The sequence below is a fragment of the Nannospalax galili genome, unplaced genomic scaffold (assembly GCF_000622305.1).
Source record: "Nannospalax galili isolate Female #2095 unplaced genomic scaffold, S.galili_v1.0 scaffold779, whole genome shotgun sequence".
In the NCBI taxonomy this organism is placed as follows: Eukaryota; Metazoa; Chordata; class Mammalia; order Rodentia; family Spalacidae; genus Nannospalax; species Nannospalax galili.
Genome location: NW_008345224.1, coordinates 1,553,485 through 1,572,389, shown reverse-complemented (window position 1 = coordinate 1,572,389; position 18,905 = coordinate 1,553,485). Strand labels below are relative to the sequence as shown.

Below are 18,905 nucleotides of genomic sequence, written 5' to 3'. Positions count from 1 at the left end.
ATGCTGGGTTTTGGTCTGCTCGAGTTTGCATTGATCTTGTACATGCTGACACCATTGCCGTAGGTTTATATGAGCAGGGTCCCAGGAGCTTGTAGGACTCTATTTCCATATGGTCATGCACCTCCTCCTGGCTCTTAAAATCTTTTTGCCCCCTCTTGTGCAATGGTCCCTGAAACCAGGGTGGGTGAAGCTCAATACACAAGTCTTGTCCAAGGACAAGACTCTCTATACTTTGGCCATTTGTGACCTTTTGTGTTCCTGGCCCTCTGTTGCATGAGGGAGATTCATTAATGAGAACTGAGATACTCATTAGTGTTCTCTTTACCCCTTGTTCTATGTTCTGTGAGCCTTAGGTGTAGAAGATGCATTGTAGATGTACCACTTAGGCTTGGGCAATTCACAGACAATGTCTGTGTGTGACCAGTTGTGGTACTCTGTGATAATCTCCATCTAGTGCAAAAGAAGCTTATTTGATGAGTGGTGACTGGGATATTTATCTATAAATATAAGGATAGCCCTTAACACAAATGACAGAATGTATGAATTCCAGTTGGGGATGGGTATGGGAGGGTGCCAGTGGGGAATGGTGTATAAAGATAAATAAGATTGACTGAGATGTTCTGAATGAAATAAACAAAAATTCAATAAAAATAAATAAATAAAAACATTGTGGAAAAAATAAGAGCTTTTTACAGAAATGGGTTCCTGGTCCGGGGAGATGGCTCAGTCAGTAAATCACCCACCCCACAAGCATGAAGACCCAAGTCAGATCCTCCAGAATTCCAGTGTGGCTGGGAAAGCAGAGACAGGAAGCTCTCCAGGGCTTGCTGGCCATCCAGTCTCACTGAATTGGTGAGCTTCAGGTTTAGTGGGAGACTCTGTCTCAAAATTAATAAGGTGGAGAGTGACTGAGGACAATACTTGATGTCAATCTGAGACCTCTACATATACATGTGCATATACACGAACATGTACAAACATAAACACATGTGCGAGCACACACACACAGACACACACACAAATCAGCTCTGGCAATTTAACAGATGTACTGGGTCCATTATTAAACTTCAGGAGAAAACAAAATTGTAGCACTTTACACTCAGTGTGTCACTTAAAGAATAGTTCTGAAGCAGCACAGGCCCATTTCAGAGATGCCAAGTGCAGGTGGGGTGTAGAGGAGCCTGCACTCATCCTGGGGACTCTCACTGCACACTAAGGCTGTTGGTAGGCAAGAAAGGAAGTTTGCACTCAACCTAGGCCAGAGGAGATTATTGTTACAATGGGCAGTAGTCAGTGCAGACTCCTGACTAGACAAAGTGCTGAGAGAAAGTGACTCACAAGTGCTTAGCCCTAAATAGGACTATGTCAATTCCCAGCAAGGCTCAGGGGATATCTTAGAAGACTGGATGGGAAGAATATAAGAGCAGAGGATGGGGAGGAAGCTGTGAGATGTCATCTTCTGGGCATGACATGGCCAGTACACTCATGAACTCGCTGCAGCTCTGGTCACCTGCATAAGATCAAGGCAACAAACGCAGCCAATAACCTAGCAGAAGTACTAGGTGGACTCAGTGGGCTAAAATAAAAGAAAAAAGAGCCAGGTGTGGTGGTGAACTCCTTTAATCCTAGCAGCTAGAGGCAGAAGCAGGTGGATCTCTATGAGTTTGAGGCCAGTCTGGTCTACAGAGAATTCCAGGTCAGCCTGGGCTACACAGTGGGACCCTGTCTCAAAAAACAAACAAATCTAAAAATATAAAAGAAGACATTAAGGTGGGGAGATGTTAGGGTGTTCAGGGGAGCTGGGGTAGAAATAACTGAGATATACTGAATATGTGTATGAAATTTAAGAATTTTTTTTTAAAGAGGAGGCTGGAAAGGTGGCTCAACAGTTGACTGCATACTGCTCTTCCAGAGGACCCAAGCTTGTCTCCCAGCCTGGGAGGCTCATAATCATCTGTAACTCCAGCTCCAGGGACATCTGATGCCTCCTTTCTCTGACATCCTCGGACTGCACTCACCCCCCCCCACACACACACACAAATACAAGGAAAAAAAAAAAAAGAAGTATACCATACCACCTTATCTTGACTGAAAAATAAATAAAAGAAGTATAGACTGACCTCCGGAAGGCTGTAGGTTTTCTGGAACTGGGATATGGAATAGGAGCGGATATAGTCACCCATCTCTTCTTTTGTTTCTATAGCTCTTTTCACCAGCCACTGGGGAAGAAAGGGAGGAAATGTGAAGCGACTGGAATGAAATCCCACTGTAGTGAAGGCCTGCTGGGAAATAGCACATCTTGTGAACTCAAATCACATGGTTGAACTGATCAGGTGGCAAGAAACCAAGAGCACACACTGTCCTGTGGGAACAGCCATCAGTTGGGTATCCAAGATGCTGAAACCCAGTGACCCAGTGTGACGAGCAGTATGTAAATGTGTAGGCATTTGAAAGCCACAGCCCCGTCAGCAGGCCTGTCTGCCTCTCTATATGAAGGGAAGGGCAGTTCTTGGATATTCTTTTTTTTGAAACAGGGTCTCATGTAGCCCAGGCTGACCTCTAACTCACTATATATCTAAGGATGACACAGTACCAGGATGACAGGCATGAGATAACATGCCTGGCTTATGCAGTGCTGGGGACAGAACACAGGGCTCAAACACTCTACAAACTAAGCTATGATGTCCCTGGCTCTCAATTCCCTGACATTCTTGATAGGAAAGAGCTAGTACAGAAACAAACTGCCTCATACTAGAGTGCTTTGCAAACAGGCACACAGGCAAACTGCACAACCCCTCATCTGACAGATGAAAAAAAAACCCCACAGCACACTCAGACTGTACAGGACTGTGCACTGAGGACAGGCGCTGAGGCACGGGCTAACCTGACAGTATACTCTTTGTGATCCTCGTGACATATACAGTAGATGGTACTGAGTTTTACAGAAACTCACAGAGACAATACAGTCATTTCCTCAAGGATCTGTAGACACAAAGATATACAGCTGGGAGGTTCCTCCACACCAGACAGTGAAGAGAGGGGCTTTAATTCGTCCCCCAGTTCCATAGGGCTAATATCTGGAAACAGGTCACTCTTCCTTTTTTCCAACTTAACAACTCCATGTAATTAAAACATTGAGTGCACACACACACACATGTGGACGCAAGCACTGAGCCTTTGCCTCCCCTTCCTGCTCTTCATTTATTCCATCACTGACAGGCATAAGGCAAGAGGGAACTACTTGTCAGAACTGCCAGTCTGTTCTCAGAGAAACCCCTACAACCTCAAAGCAAATTGGGGACAGCAGTGTTTACTAAACGTTTTTATCAAAGTGTTTACCAAAGCACATTTGGTCAGGTACAGCTGCCTCAGCACATAGACACATGGCCTACAGTAGGTACTCCTGCAGGAATGGGAAAACTTGCTTGCTTACTTATTTTTTAAATTATTATTTGTGTGTGTATGTATGATGGGGGAGGGAGGCAGTGCATGTAGGCCATGGCTCACATGTGGAGGTCAGAGGACAACTCTGTGGAGTCAGTTCTCTCCTACCTCTATGTAGTTTCGAGGTGCAAACTCAGGTCATCAGGTTTGCACAAGTGCTGAGTTATCTCACTGACCCAAAATTTGCTTGTTTAGAAGACAGGCAGTTCAAGTAAAAGACATGTTTAGGAAGTAGTACCAAAATGGGTTGGCTGCAAATAACTACTGCACCATACACAGTATACACCATGGAGTGCAGGCCTTTGTGTGTACATTCAAGTTAGCATATTCCTTTGTCATTAGTGTTTTCCATTTCTTTCCACTGTTCCATCAACTCTACCTCTCAACAGTGACCTCAGTCATTGACTGACATTGCAAGCCAAGGCAGAAGATAAGATAGCCCTGAGCTCTACTGTAGCCCCCTCTACTCCCACCAAGCATGGCCCAGAACCACTTGGTGCTTATCCTGGTTTCATTTCCTGTTGCTGTGACAAAATACTCTGACAAAAGCAACTGAAGGGAGAAAAGGTCTACTTTAGGTCACAATTTCATGTTACAACCCATCAATGAAGGGAAGTCCAGGCAGGAACTTTACAGCTAGTCACACCACAGTGAGGAGCACAGAGAACAATGCATGCATGCCTGGTACGCAGCTGGCTTTCTCTACCCCTGCATAGTCCAGGACCCAATTCCAGGGACTAGTACTGCCCAGAGTGGACTGGGTCTTCCCATTAAGGAAAGACGATAACCTACAGCCATGCCCACAGGCCAACCTGATCTAGACATCCCTCATCCAGACTCTTTTCCCTGGTGATTCTTGGACATGTCAAATTGACAGTTTGAACTAACCACCATGGTCCAGCTCTGCTTCCTGGTGGACTGCAGGACCCTGATTCTGACCTTTCATGTCTGTTTCCTCTTCATTTCCCAGTTACTCCAGACTGGATCATGGAGAGTGTGATGGGGTATGGCAGGGCACGGAAAGCCTGCTGCATTCAAAATCCTCTCAGACAACCACTGGTTCTGTTCTGGAGTTCCCAATGCCAAAGATGATAGAGGGAAACTTCCAGCTGGTCATACCCTACCATGACTTTGTAGCACAGAAAAAAGTTCAGGTCTAGTATGGGAGAAAAAGATGTGCCCTAGCCAGCCAGCCTAGCCTACTTGGTGAGCAAGGAACATCTCCTGAGGTTGTCCTCCGCTTTCATGTGCATACATATATGAGCACTCACACACATGCACCCACATACATACATACACAAGAAAAAGCCACTGATGGGAACATTCAAGGATCACAGCAGGTACCAGTGTGAAACTGGGGCATATGGAGTACCAGAAGTCTTGAGAGCGACAACAAGAATCCCCAAGCTCTGCTGTACCAAATGCATCCCATGCCTACTAGATCCAGGATCCAGCCAGGCTGCTGAGAGCCAGATGTGTTCTAGGAATTCTCAGCTCAGAGGCAAAAAGCCACCCAGAAGACCTCACCTGCACAACAGGGAATATGTGAATAAAATCCATCCCCTGGATCTGGTGGGGTTCCAGCTGGTGTGGGCATTTCATCCTCGGGAGGACCGACACAATCTTTTCTGATAGAGCTCTGTCCAGAAAAAAGAACAAGCACAGAAAAGAACGCACTGAGTGGCCCGAAGGGCATTTCTGAAGTTTAGGTGGCATCTAGAGGAATCCAGGCCTGCTCAGAATCATACCAGTGACAAACCCCAACAGACTGATGTGGGAGGAAGCACCATTTAGCTACATGCATGTAAGGTGACAAAATCATTTCCTTCATCATTTATTCCCCTTACATTTTTTAAAAAGACAAGGTCTCGGGCTGGAGAGATGGCTCAGTGGTTAAGAGCACTGGCTGTTCTTGCAGAGGACCAGGTTTGGTTCCCAGCACCCACATGGCTGCTATTAATTGTCTATAACTCCAGTTCCAGGGTATCTGATGTTCTCGTCTGCCCTCTGTGGGCACTGCATGACATGGGTGCACTTACATACATGCAGGCAAAATGCTCATACACATAAAACAAAAATAATATTCTCCAGCTTCCACCTCTCAAGTGCTAAGCTAATAGGCATGTGTCACCACACCTTGTTTTTTGCTATTCTTTTTTTTTTTTATTTAATAACCCATCAACTCCAATTTGTGCTGTCCATATACTTTTGGGTATGGGGCCATCTACAAGACTGTGGTCAATCTACCAGGAGTCAGACTCTTAATGAAAACTACTATACCACGTTTTATGCAGTGCTGGGGATAGAACCTAGGGCTTCACATATGCTGGACAAGCACTCTACCAACTTAGTCATGTCCCCAGCTCCGCTTCCTCTTTTTGATATTAAAATTGCTTTGTTTCTTTTGACATGATGGCAGCTTGGAATCAAGGGCCCAGGCTCTTCATACTTCACCTTACTGACCCACTTCTTCCAGAAGCCCAGAAGCCACTAGTTACACCTTAAGAATTCATCCTTAATATGATGCAGGCAATGAAACACCAGCCAGTATGCCAGATACTTAGAATATTAGGACAAAATAGGGTCTCATGCCCCAAAGAAATGGTAGAGGTCTCTACTTCAGTTCAAGATACTTTTTAAAGGGCTGAAGAGATGGCTCAGTCAGTAAAATGCTTGCCAAACAAGCATGAGGACTTCATTTCAGATCCCCAGAACCCTTATAAAAATCCAGGCATGGTGGCACATGCTCGTAAATCCCAGCAGGGGGTAGGTGTAGACAAGCAGATCCCTAAGGCTCACTGGCTAGCCAACCTAGTCTACATGATGAGTTTCAGGTCAGTGACAAACCCTGCCTCAGCAACAACTAAGGTAGAGGGCTGGAGAGATGACTCTGCGGTTAAGAGTACTCGCTGCTCTCACAGAGGACCTGAGTTTGGTTTCTAGCACCCATGTCAGGCAGCTTACAACCACTGTAACTCCAGCTCCAGGGATCTGTTGCCTCTGGTCTCCATGTACGCTGTACCTGGTGTGTACATATCCCCTCAACACATGCAACATAAATTAAAAAAAAAAAAATTTAAAATTAAAAAAAAAACTAAGGCAGAGAAGTGATGAAGACACCTAACATTGACCTCTGGCCTCCACACACACACACACACACACACACACACACACATACACACACACAAAGAGAAATATACCTTAAAAATCAGTATTGGCTTTTTCTTGTTTTATATTTTAAAATCTGTCTTTGTTTCTCCATTGCTGTGGCAAAATACTCTGACCAGTACCAACTTGGGGAGGAAAGGGTTTGTTCAGCTTCCTCTCCCAGGTCACAGTTCATCCAGGAGCCCAAGGTAGGAGCTCAGGGCAGGAACCTGGAGACAGGAGCTGGAGCACAGGCCATGGAGGAACGCTGCTTACTGGCTTGCTCCCCTGGCCCCTGCTCAACCTGCTTTCTTATTCAACACAGGCCCACCTGCCCAGGGATGGCACCAGCCACAATGCGCTGGGCCCTCCCACATCACTCATCAAGAAGATGCCTCACAGACATGGCCACAGGTCAGTCCAAAGAAGACAATTCCCCAACTGAGGCTCCCTCAACCCAGGTGTATCAAGTTGACACTACAGCCCCAGCTGACCAGAACCCACAGATTCTCAATCCAAAATCTCACATGAACAGCCCTGAGATTCTCTGCTTCCCTTTGAAGCTTCACAAGCCAGGTTCATCATCTGCAACTCTTCCAAGCTCCACAGCAACAAACTCTGAGCACGCAATGGCTTTTCTGGCCCAAAGTTCCAAACACTTCCACAGTCCTCCCCAAAACACCAAGGTCAGGTCTGTCATAGCAATATCCCACTCTGGTACCAATTACTGTCTTAGTTTGTTTCTCCATTGCTGTGACAAAACACTCTGACCACTACCAACTTGGGGAGGAAAGGGTTTATTCAGCTTACATCTCCCAGGTCACAGTTCATCAGGGAGCCCAAGGTAGGAGCTCAGGGCAGGAACCTGGAGACAGGAGCTGGAGCACAGGCCATGGAGGAACGCTGCTTACTGACTTGCTCCCCTGGCCCCTGCTCAACCTGCTTTCTTATTCAGCACAGGCCCATCGGCCCAGGGGTGGCACCACCCACAATGCGCTGGGCCCTCCCACATCACACAACAATCAAGAAGATGCCTCACAGACATGGCCACAGGCCAGTCCAATGAAGGCAATTCCCCAACTGAGACTCCCTCAACCCAGGTGTGTCAAGTTGACACTACAGCTATCCAGCACAAAATCCATCCTAGATTTGGAAGACCTCTTAGCAAGGGGAGAGTCTCTGCTTTCTGTGAGCACTTGCTGAGCACTGCCTCCCCACCCCCCAATCTCCCTGGCTTCAGTCTTCTGTGAAATGGCTAGGAGGAGAGGGGAGAGGGCACTCAGCTCCCTGAGGTCCTACAGTCATTCTTCCCTCTAGGCCAGAAGCAGGGCTGGTTCCCCAGCCCAGCAGGGTGGGAGCAATGCGGGGTCTTGAGCACCCAGCACACCATCAGCACAGCCTTTCTTTAACCCCACCTTGTTCAGCAGGAGGAGCGCTCCCTCTAGTGGCTACAGAACTATCAATTTGCACAGGTTGCAAATAGGAACATTCATGGCTCAAATGCAGAGGCTGAGCCTCTAACAGCCAGTCCAACTGCCTTCTCACAGGGTTCTCCCTGGCCACTCCTCCAAGTCAGCTTACTCAGGCAATTCATAAAGGCTGGGAGGAAAGGACATAGCAGGTCATTTCGGGTTTACAAGCCTCTTAAAACTGCCTCCCAGAAACCAGTGTCAAGTCCAGACAGTCCCAGCAACACCTGGGAGCAGCTGAAGGCGCTAACCCTGATGGGAGGGGGAATGGAGAAGGAAGCACAGGGAGGCCAGGCAGGAGAAGGAAGTCAGGAAGACTTCCTACAGAAGCTTGCCAGCCCCATCTGCTTTGCCCTGGATCTTCTGATCTGTAAAAAATCAGGGAAAGGGAAGTCCTAGTTAGCTTGGTTGTCTATTTGACACAGCCTAGAGTCATGACAGAGAAGCTCACTTGAGGAACAAGCTAGATCAGACTGGCCTGTGGGTATGTCTCTGGGGGAATGTCTTGATTGTTTATTGATACAGGAGGGAATAGCCCAAGGTGGGCAGGGCCATCCCTAGGCAGGTGGTCCTGGCTGTATAAGAAAGCTAGCGAAGCATGAGCCTGAGAGTGAGTCAGCAAGTAGCATCCTCCATGGTCTCCATTTCAGTTCCTGCCCTGAGTTCTCTCAATGATGGACTGTGACCTGGAAGTGTAAGGCAAAAGAATCCCTTCCCCTAAGTTGCTTTTGGTCACAGTATTTGTCACAGCAATAGATCGAAATCAAATTAGAACAAGGGACAAAAGCTTCCTAGTCTACGATTTTAGCAAGCTCACTGTCATTATGAATGATTAGTTTGCCACTTAAATTTTTTTTTTGAGACAGGATCTTGACACAGCTCAGGATGTTCTTAAACTGTAACCTTCCTGTGTCAGCTTCCCAAGTACTGGGATTACAGGTGTGTACCACCAAGTCCAGCCAACTCTACTTTTTTAAGGGTTCAATGCAGTTTCCTCCTTCACTGCAGTTTGAAAGAGTAGGTTTGTCCTGGATCTAAATCCCAGCTCCATCACCTTCCCTCTGGGACTTCTGGCAAATGACCAGCTCCTTGCTCTGATAGTCCCATCATAAAATGAAGAACAGCTGGGTCAAAAAGATGGCTCACCGGGTAAAGGGAGTTGCCGCCACGTCTGATGACTTAAGTTTAGTCACTACTTGGGGCCCACATGGCAGAAGGAGAGACCAACTTTCACAAGTTGTCCTCTGACTGCCATACACACACTGTGGCACTTGAACACACACTAAATAAATAAATAAATAAATAAATAAATAAATACACACAGGGTAGGAAGAGAGAACCAAGTCCTGCAAGTTGTCCTTTGATCTCCACAAATGTGCCATGGCATGCCTGTGCCTGCCCAAGCCAAATAATAAATAAATAAATAAATAAATAGTAAACTATCTGTTCAAAGGTTGCTGTGCAGGTTAAGTACTAAAATGCATGCATGCTCACACACATATCTGTCTGCACACACACAAACATGCTCCCAACACACATAAAAAAAGAATACAGTGCTGGGCGTGGTGGCACACGCCTTTAATCCCAGTACTTGGGAGGCAGAGGCAGGTAGATCTCTGTGAGTTCAAAGCCAGCCTGGTCTACATAGTGAGTTCCAGGACAGCTGAGGCTACAGAGAGACCCCGTCTCAAAAAGACCAAAAAAAAAACAAAAAACAAAAAAAAAACAGTACGATACCATGAGAAAAGGAAAAGGATATGAATATAACACCCAAGAACCATCCTCATCGAAGAGTCCCTCCTCCCCCTTGTTAGGTCTTCCAGAGCAGACCCTAGGAACTTACATTTTTTGACCTATTGTAGAGTTTTCCTGGAAGAGCAAATCAACATCTACATCAAAATTGCAGGTAGTGATGCACCAAGTCATCCCTCCTACCACCTGTAAGGGACAGAGAATACGGACTGTCTCTTTCAAGTTCAGGAAAAGGAGAGGCAGCAGAAGGTAAATTAAATTATAAACAGTACTTACAGACTCAGTAAGGATTCAAAATTGTAACTCTTTTATAAATCTCATACCTATGTGGATGAGAGCATATAGGCTTGGCAGTCAGAGGTCACACTCCTGTACCATTCCTCAGGCACAGTCCACTTTGTTTTTTGAAGAGAATTTCTCACTATCCTGGAACTTGCTGATGGAGCTAGGGTGGCTGGCCAGCAAGCCTCAGCAATCCTCCTGTCTCCACCTCCTCAGCGTTAGGTTTACAAGTACCCACCACATCCAGCTTTATAAATGGACTCTGGGGATTCCTTCCTTCCTGTTTTTTTTCCTCCCTTCCTCCCTTCCTCCCTTCCTCCCTTCCTCCCTCCCTATCAAGGGGCAACTTCCTTCCTTTCCTTCTTCCTTCCTTCCTTCCTTCCTTCCTTCCTTCCTTCCTTCCTTCCTTCCTTCCTTCCTTCCTTCTGTCTTCTTTCTTCCCCCGCCCCCCAAATGTTTCTTTTTCTGTTTTTCTTTTGTTTTATTGCTTTAAAACAGGGTTTCACTGTAGCCCCAGCTGGCCTGGAATTTACTATGTAGACCAGGCTGGACTTGATCTCAGAGATCTGCCTGCCTCTGTCTCCTGAGTTCTGGGATTAAAGGCACGGGCCACCTTGTCCAGCTGGGTTCTGCAGATTTGAACTCAAGTCTTCATGCTTGTACAGCAAGTATCTTACCAACTGAGCTGTTTCTGCAGCCCTCTGAAATGATGTCTTGGGCGGGGGGAGAATGTGTCTTCCTTACCTATAATTCATTAACTAGCACTGTTAAATAGAGCTTTCTGCAGTGATAGTAATGTTCTGTGCCCGTACTATCTGTTATAGAAGCTCCTGAGCCTGTGTGGTGGCTGAGCACTTGAAATGCTGCCAGTGTGACCAAAAAGCTGCTATTAAACAGTCCTAACACACCTTCTTCTTCTTAGGGAAGGGTAATGCATTCATTATCAGTTGAGAGACTTCTTTCTTTTGTTCATGTATGTATGTGTTTGCGTCTGTGGTATATATGTATAGGTATATGTACAGGTAAATGTGCTTACCTGTGCATGTGCATATGGCTGCCAGGGGAAGATGTCGGGTATCTTCCTCTATCATTATAGTTCTCCATCTTGTTCTTTGAGACAGTGTCTCTCACTGAACCCGGAGCATGCCATTTCATCTAGGCTGGCTGGCCAGCAAGCGATGGAGACCCACACATCTCCCACTGAGTACTGGGGTCACTGGCACACCATCGGCCAGCTTCTTACACGGGTCCTGGGGATTGAACTCAGGTCCTCATACTTACATGCCAGGTACTTTCCCCACTCAACCATCCCTTCACTCCATTAGCTGAAATTTCTTAATGACAAGTGCCAGGCCCAGAGAAATTATGCATTTTATAGACAAGACATGTAGACAGCAAGGCTGAAATTTTCTGACTCATTACCATAATATCTGAGATGTCTAAGAAAATACAAATTCCAAGGCTCTAGGCCAGACCTACCTAAGTAGAAGCTCAATGGTGGAGGCCTGAATATGCTTATTATTAAACAACCCCAGCTGATTCTGTTATACACAGTCAGGTGGTGACATCCTGGAGAAAGCAGCACTGGTTTCCAGAAGATTTGCTCACATAGTTTGTGGTTGGTTCTCAAAGGCTTACTGAGCACAGTCTACTGCATCATGCAATTTATTCCATGCACGTGGTTCACTGACTTATTATTACGGTGCTCTTTGAGTGCAGGGCTATTGTTTTCTCTGTGCCCTCAGCACCTAATGCTATGTCTCATTCATAAACTAGTAAATTCTGCTAAATTAAAAGGTTTCATGGCAGGACTGGAGTGATGATGCTTCAGCAGTGAAGAAGAAAGAACACATTTTCCTTTTGCAGAGGACCTGAGTTCAGTTCCCAGCACTCAAGTCTGATGGCTTACAACTGCCTATAACTCCAGCTCCAGGGGATGTGATGCCCTCTTCTGGCCTCTGAGGACATCTACACTCAACATGCACATATTTACACATAAATATCCATAACATACATAATTAAAAATAAATCTTATACCAGAACAATGATAAAGATGAATCACCATGACACCTTGGGTGTTGTTCCTCAGGAACTATCCACCTAGTTTTTTGAGACAGGGTCTCTCACTGGCCTGGAACTCACCAATCTGGCTAGGCTGGTTGGCCAGCAGGTCCTAAGGATCCTATTTTCTCCACCTCTCCAGTGCTGGGATTGCAAGCACACCACCATCCCAGGCTTTTTCACATGGGTTCTGGGGTTCCAACTCGGGTCCTCATGATGGTGCAGCACATACTTTACTGACTAAGCTATCTCCCAGCCTGAGAAACTGTTTCTTTTGCTTATTTACATCTCCTAACTCTTCATGCACATGAAATAAATTGAATTGCATCTATTGACTTCTAATTGTCTTTGGATAGGAAATCTGAATACACCCGTGAAGAATACAGATTGGAGATGGGAAGCATGAGCAAGAAGGAAGTGCAAGCCTCTTCCTTTCCCTACTGAGGTTAACCATGACATTCCAAGAAGAAATAGTGCAGGGGTGACGCTTCCTCCTACCTTGTCAAAAGGAGATAAACCTTTAATTCTTGCTCTGAAATACCCAGCTGCAACCAAGAGCTCCAAAATTTCAGTCAACTTAACATTTTGTTCTTCATCTTCTCTTGTTTCCACCTAGAACAAAAGATATAGGTGTAACTGGTAAAAGTTTTCTGCAGTTAAGAGCACTGGTTGCTCTTGCAGAGGACCCAGGTTTGGTACCTGGCACCCACAGGGCAGCTAACAACTCCAGTTCCAGGGGATCCAACGCCCTCTTCTGGCTCTGCAGACATTCCACACATGTGATGCACTTACATACATGCAGGCAAAACACTCATACACATAAAATAAACAAATTAATAAACTTAAAAAACATTACAAAAATTTGTCTTGATTAAACTTAAAAAAAAAATCTGTCGGCTAAATGGACATAATATATAAATATAGATTTCTGGTACCAGAGTTGCACTGCTGAGGGGCAGGTGACTTTGACTGAATTGCTGTGCTATTTTCTTAAAACTCCTGATATATAAAATGGGAACTTAGGCTGGAGAGATGACTCCGTGGATACAGTGCTTGCCACACTAGTATGAGGACCAGAGTTTAGATCCCAGAACACATATAAATGCCAGGCAGGCATGGTGGCCCACTTGCAATTCCAGCACTTGGAAGGCAGACAGGGGCTCTCCAAAGCAAGCTAGCTTCTGATAGCTAGACTAGCCTAATCAGTGAACTCTGGATTCAATTGAGAGACCCTACCTCAATGAATAAGGCAGCAAGTGACTGAAGAAAATACCAGATGTCAACCTCTAGCCTCCACATGCACATGTACACACATCTGCACATACAGCTATACCTACACACATGTGAACACACATACACACAGATATACATACCAGACATGCACATATACACAACATAAATGAGTAATAAAATAGGAATCCTTCACATGTTCAGCCATCATGTGTCATAAATATACTTCCAAGAATAGGGCAACACATTCCAGGAGGATCATCTCCCACCTCAACTCATCTTTAAAGAAAGCTGCAGGCCACCTTTGAAGGTGTATGACGTGGGTTTCTTGTCCACCCACCCCAGAAAGTAGAACTTTACTTTTGCAATAACCGGTGCAATAACTTTTTGCCACAAGACACTGAGTAATGATATTTGATTCCAAATTCACTTTACATATTAGCACTGGAACAAAATGGAAAAAGACTATAGGCTGATACATAGGAAACAAAAGGCTATCCTTTCTTGAAGCCATAAAAGGCCATTACACTTATTAATACATCCAGTTACTAAACCCTTAACACTAGAGACTAGAGAGATGGCTCAGCAGTTAACACATATTGCTCTTGTAGAGGACCCAAGTTCAGTTCCCAGCGCCCACACTGGGCAGCACACAACTGTCTGTAACTAGCTCCAGGGGATCCCACACCCTCTTCTGACCTCCATGGACACCTGCATACATGGTCTCATACATACACACATACACATAAATAAAAATAAAATACATCTAAAGCCAGAACAATGACAAAGATGAATCACTGTGAACTCGTTAACAAGGTCCAATACATTCTTAATTGTCTTGAATTATAGTTCATGTAAACTAGAAGGAATGCTCAAGTTTAGCAATCTTTCTTTTCCTCACACATAGAGAGGGGCTTAAAATTTTATTGTCATGCTGGGCCTGGTAGCATACACCTTTAATCCCAGCACTCAGAAGGCAGAGGTAGGTGGATCTCTGTGAGTGCAAGGCCAGCCTAGTCTATATAGTGAGTTCCACACCAGCTGAGGCTACAGGGAGATCCTGTCTCAAAAAGATCAACAACAACAACAACAACAAATTATTGTCATGAATTAACTGGATTACTGAGGGCCACCTGAAATGGATTTTTTTTTTGCTTTGTCTTTTGAGATAGGGTCTCATGTAGCCCACATAGGCCTAGAACTTCCGATCTAGGCAAGGATGACCTTGAACTTCTGATCCTCCTGCTTCCACCTACCAAGTACTGGGATTACAGGCATGTACCACCACACCTGGTTTATCAGTATGAGGGATAGAAAGCAGGGCTCATGGCTAAGTAAGCCATGGCTCAGGGCTAGATAAGTACTGAACCAACTGGGCTACACCCCACCTGCTAATCTTTAGATTTAGATTAAAAAAAAAAAAAAATCTCTGAGCTACAATTTTAAAAGATATAAGGCCTTTACAGCTTTTGCTATATTTATACCTAAATATAAGTATTGTTTTGGATTTTGTTTGCTGAGAGAGTTTTATGTATTCCAGGCTGGCTTTGATCTTGAATTCCTCACACATCCCCAGGCCCTTGATAGTAATTTGACTGTATCCACCTTGACTTCCTAATTGCCAATTTAGTAATTTAGTAAATTAGTAATTTAGTAAACAAAAACAAATCAGATTCAGCTTTCTGGCAGTCCATGAAGGGTCAAATAGTTTATATATTATTTTTAAAAAGACACCCATTGAGGGCCATGGATCGGAGTTCAGTGCCCAGCACCCATGTGATGTAGCTCAAAACCTGTAACTCCACCTCAAAGGAATTCCACACCTCTGTCCTCTGGGGGTACCTGCACTCACGTGCACATACACATAATTTAAAAAAAGAAATAAAGACACCCATTGAGTTGAGGATTTAAGATAAGATACAGGAGTCTATAGCAAAAGGCCAAGAAAATCTTAAGGACTAGGGAGATGGCTCAGTCAGTAAAATGCTTGCCTCACAAACATGAGGACCCAATTTCAATCCCCAGAACTCACATAAAAATGCCAGGCATGCTGGCCCACACTTATAATTCCAGGGCTGGGGAGGTGGAGACAGGAGGACCAGTCTAGTCCAACTGGTGAGCTCCAGGCCAATGAGACCCTGTCTCAGGGGAAGTGGTCAGTGTTCTGAGGATGACACTGGAGGATGTCCTCTGGCCTCCACACATATATATATATACATACACCCCCCCACACACACACACATAAAACCCCTAAAGAGACTAGGATGAAAAAGTAGCAAGAATGGGCAGAGGGGACAGGTCAGGGGGGAAAGCACTTGCAGTGAAAGTAGGAGGACCTGAATTCAGATCCCAGAACCGAAGTAAAGCTGCATACTGTACTGCATGCGCCTGTAATCCTAAAGTTCCTACATCAATGTAAGGTGGAGTTTTGCCAGTGACTCCAGGGGGCTAGCCTGACTTGCAGAGCAGCAAAACAAGACACTGCCTCAAAAAGGTGGACGGTAAGGGATGATACCTGAGGTCATCCTCTGACCTCCACAAATGCTCTGTGCACCTGCATAAACCACACACACACACACACACACACACACACACACACACACACACAATTTTTCAGTGGCAAAGAAAACTTTCACAATCCCAGATAAAATCATAACCGAACCACAAGCATATGAACTTCCACCTAATGCAGAGGTTCTGACAGCTCTACAGCTATTAAGTATTCTCAAAGCAACACCCAAATGGACTGGCCTTCTGGAAGCATCCACAGATGACCACGTCAGCCCTTCCACTACTGTATCCCCATCTGGGCACAGAACACACGGATTCTGCAACAATAGGATGAAGAGTGAGGGGGTAACCTTAGAAGGATTTGTGAGCACAGAGATGATGCCTGTGGGCGTGGAAAGGGGTACAGGTGAGGGTGGGTGTTTCCTATTCCTCTCTGGAATCTCCTACACTACATTTTTTGTGTAAAGCAACCAGAAGGAAAGAGATGGAAATTCGGCTAAATGCTATAGCCGCCCCAAGGAAAATGAATTCACTTTGCTGCTATTCCCAGCGAACGTGGAGAACTAGACACAATAATGCCCAGTAAGACCTCTTTATCTTTTGTAGAAGCAGCAATGCCTGGCCACACAGCACCCAGGAGAGCGAATACACAACTCACTCTGCCACGATGTGTGCACGGTTCCCCAAACTTCCTCCCTCTGGCCGGGCAAGGGTGAGCTGCACGCAGGGTAGTGTGGCATTTCTTCTTGAAAACAGGGAGTGTGGGGCTGGCCACCAGGACTCCCGCGAGCTCAGAGGGAGGCACAGGCGTCCCAAGGTCACTGCCCTTTGCACACCCAGTCTGGACAGTCCCGCGGAGTGTCTCGTGACTCCTGAGCGCTGCAGCCTTGACACCGATTAGCTAGTCTTGCAACGCTGGGGACACCCAGACTGGAGAGACTGGGATCCCTGGGGACCCCACGTTTCATGAGGTTGCCTTTGGACAGAGGGCCAGGCTGGGATGTCCCCTCTTGTCTCCAGGGAACCCAGGAACCCTGAAGTTTACACGTATCAACACGCTGCACCCTGGCCACGCAGGGAGACCAGTCAGCTGTTTCTCCGGGGTTCTAAGGGCCAGCCTCGGGGAGGACACGCCGGAACACAGGCACCGGGCGCCTCCGACGCCCCCAGGCCCGTCCCCTCCCGCCGTGCGGCTCGGCCCAACCTCCTCAGCAACCTCAGGGTGTCAGGAACAGAGGTCCTCACCTCTGGGAGCCCCTGGCCCTCTGGCCCCTTGGGTAGCCCCATGGTCTGGATGCGCTGATGTGGACCGGAGGGAGCCGGCTCAGCAGAGGAGCTGCGATCCTGGTGGGGTACAAGGCGGAAACTTCCTCCCCGGAACGCCGACACAGCTACAGCGCTCCGGGAACCCTGGCCCCGCAGAGCATGCGCACTAGGGCGGAAGCGCGGCACCACTACGCCTGCGCAAGGGCAGGAGGAGCGCCTGGGCGGAGCTGGACCCAGAGTTCCTGGGGAGGGGCAGAGCTGAAGTTTCCTTTCAAGCCATTTTTTTCCCTTTTCTTTCTTTTTCTCTTTCAGTATCATTTCTGTTTTAAAATACCTTTTATTATTTTTTTTCTAAAATTTTTTCTTTCCTTTTTTTCTTCAGACAGGGTTCTTAGATTGTTCACACTGGCCTTGAACTCCAGATGTAGCAGAAGATAATCTTGAACTGATTCTCCTGCCTCCACCTTCCAACTGTTGAGATTATAGGTCTATGTGCCACCATGCCGAACTCTAATTTTTTAATTTAAAATTTTTTATTACTTTACAACGTAGCAGTTTCCATATGGTATTTTCATACGTGCTTAGTTTTGGATGAGACTCCCCTATCCCACTTCCTCCACTCTCCCATCTCCCTTCCCCTATCCCTTATATCCTTCAACCCAGAATACCTCGTCCATTTCCATATCACCTGTGTTCCTTCCCTTTCCTGTCCCTCTCCCTTAGGGCCTCTTTTCCCGCCTCTATAGACACTTTTCTGGTTTGCTAGGCCCTGAGGCACCTCTTGAAATGTACTTTCCTGCATCCTGGGGATTTTTTGCATTCTGACTCCTTTCCTTCCCTCTTCCGGGCATTCCAGTGAGTCCCTGTCTCTTCACAAGCCTTCTTGGAAACTCTCTGGAGTCAGCCACAGGGCTGGTGCACTTTGGGATTCTAGAGCTCCTCCAGTTCAGCAATGTTTAACACGTGCTTTGCAAGTCATCCATGATATATGGACCAGGGGGCAGACACTCCAGAAAGAAATTCTTTAGTGCCTCTGCCTCCCCAGCATCTGCATCTTGTTTCCAGGAAACTCCACACAAGATAATGTAATCTCAATCATTCCCCCCTAGCCTGTATTTTTACTGACTGGGTCTTTCTGGGAGAAAAAAAAAAAAAAAGTATGTTGCAGAATGCAGACTCCTGTGCTTATGTGATATCAGCTACTTCATGCTGACATAATGCTCCCTTTCTCTGTCCGAGGGTGGTGACTGTATGGAAGGATTGTCTCTTTCTCTGCCAGCAGCAGACTTGATCCATAAAAGCTTCCCAGCTTTTCTTTTTTGTTATTTATATTATGTATACGAGTGTTTTGCCTGCATATACAAAAGTATACCCATGTAGTGAAATGTGGAGGCCAGAGGAGGATATCAGATTCCCTGGAACTGGAGTTAAAGACCTTTGTTAGCTGTCAGTGGGAACTGGGAATCAAACCTGGGTCCTTTGCAAGATCAGCTAGTGCTCTTAACTGCTAAACCAAAAGAGATGAATGCATAGGCAAGACACGGTGGCCCACACCTTTAATCCCAGCACTAGGGAGGCAGAGGCAGACAGATCCCTGTGAGTTTGAGGCCAACCTGGTCCACATAGTGAGTTCCAGGCCAGCCAGGGCTATAGTGAGACCATGGCTCATACAAAACAAAACAAAAAACAAAAAAAAAGAGGTGTAAGTAGAGGTGATATGAAATCTTTTGCTTGTAGAAGACA

At 46.0% G+C, this 18,905-nt stretch overlaps 1 protein-coding gene across 6 annotated transcripts in view; it reads right to left on the bottom strand.

Annotated features, from left to right (window-relative positions):
* The window catches only part of Ccdc93 (coiled-coil domain containing 93), a 90,213-nt gene extending 72,888 nt beyond the window's left edge, over positions 1–17,325 (bottom strand). For all 6 annotated transcript variants that reach the window (XR_003850827.1, XR_003850828.1, XM_029567495.1 and 3 more), the window contains exons 1-5: positions 17,142–17,325; positions 12,654–12,767; positions 9,904–9,998; positions 4,972–5,083; positions 2,121–2,219 (exon numbers count right to left, since the gene is read on the bottom strand). Coding sequence is in view for 4 of the 6 variants with exons in the window: in XM_029567495.1 (XP_029423355.1) it covers positions 2,121–2,219; positions 4,972–5,083; positions 9,904–9,998; positions 12,654–12,767; positions 17,142–17,183 (462 nt within the window). In the remaining 2 variants the exon portion in view is untranslated. The remainder of the gene's footprint in view (positions 1–2,120; positions 2,220–4,971; positions 5,084–9,903; positions 9,999–12,653; positions 12,768–17,141) is intronic.
* Positions 17,326–18,905: the final 1,580 nt, after the last annotated feature.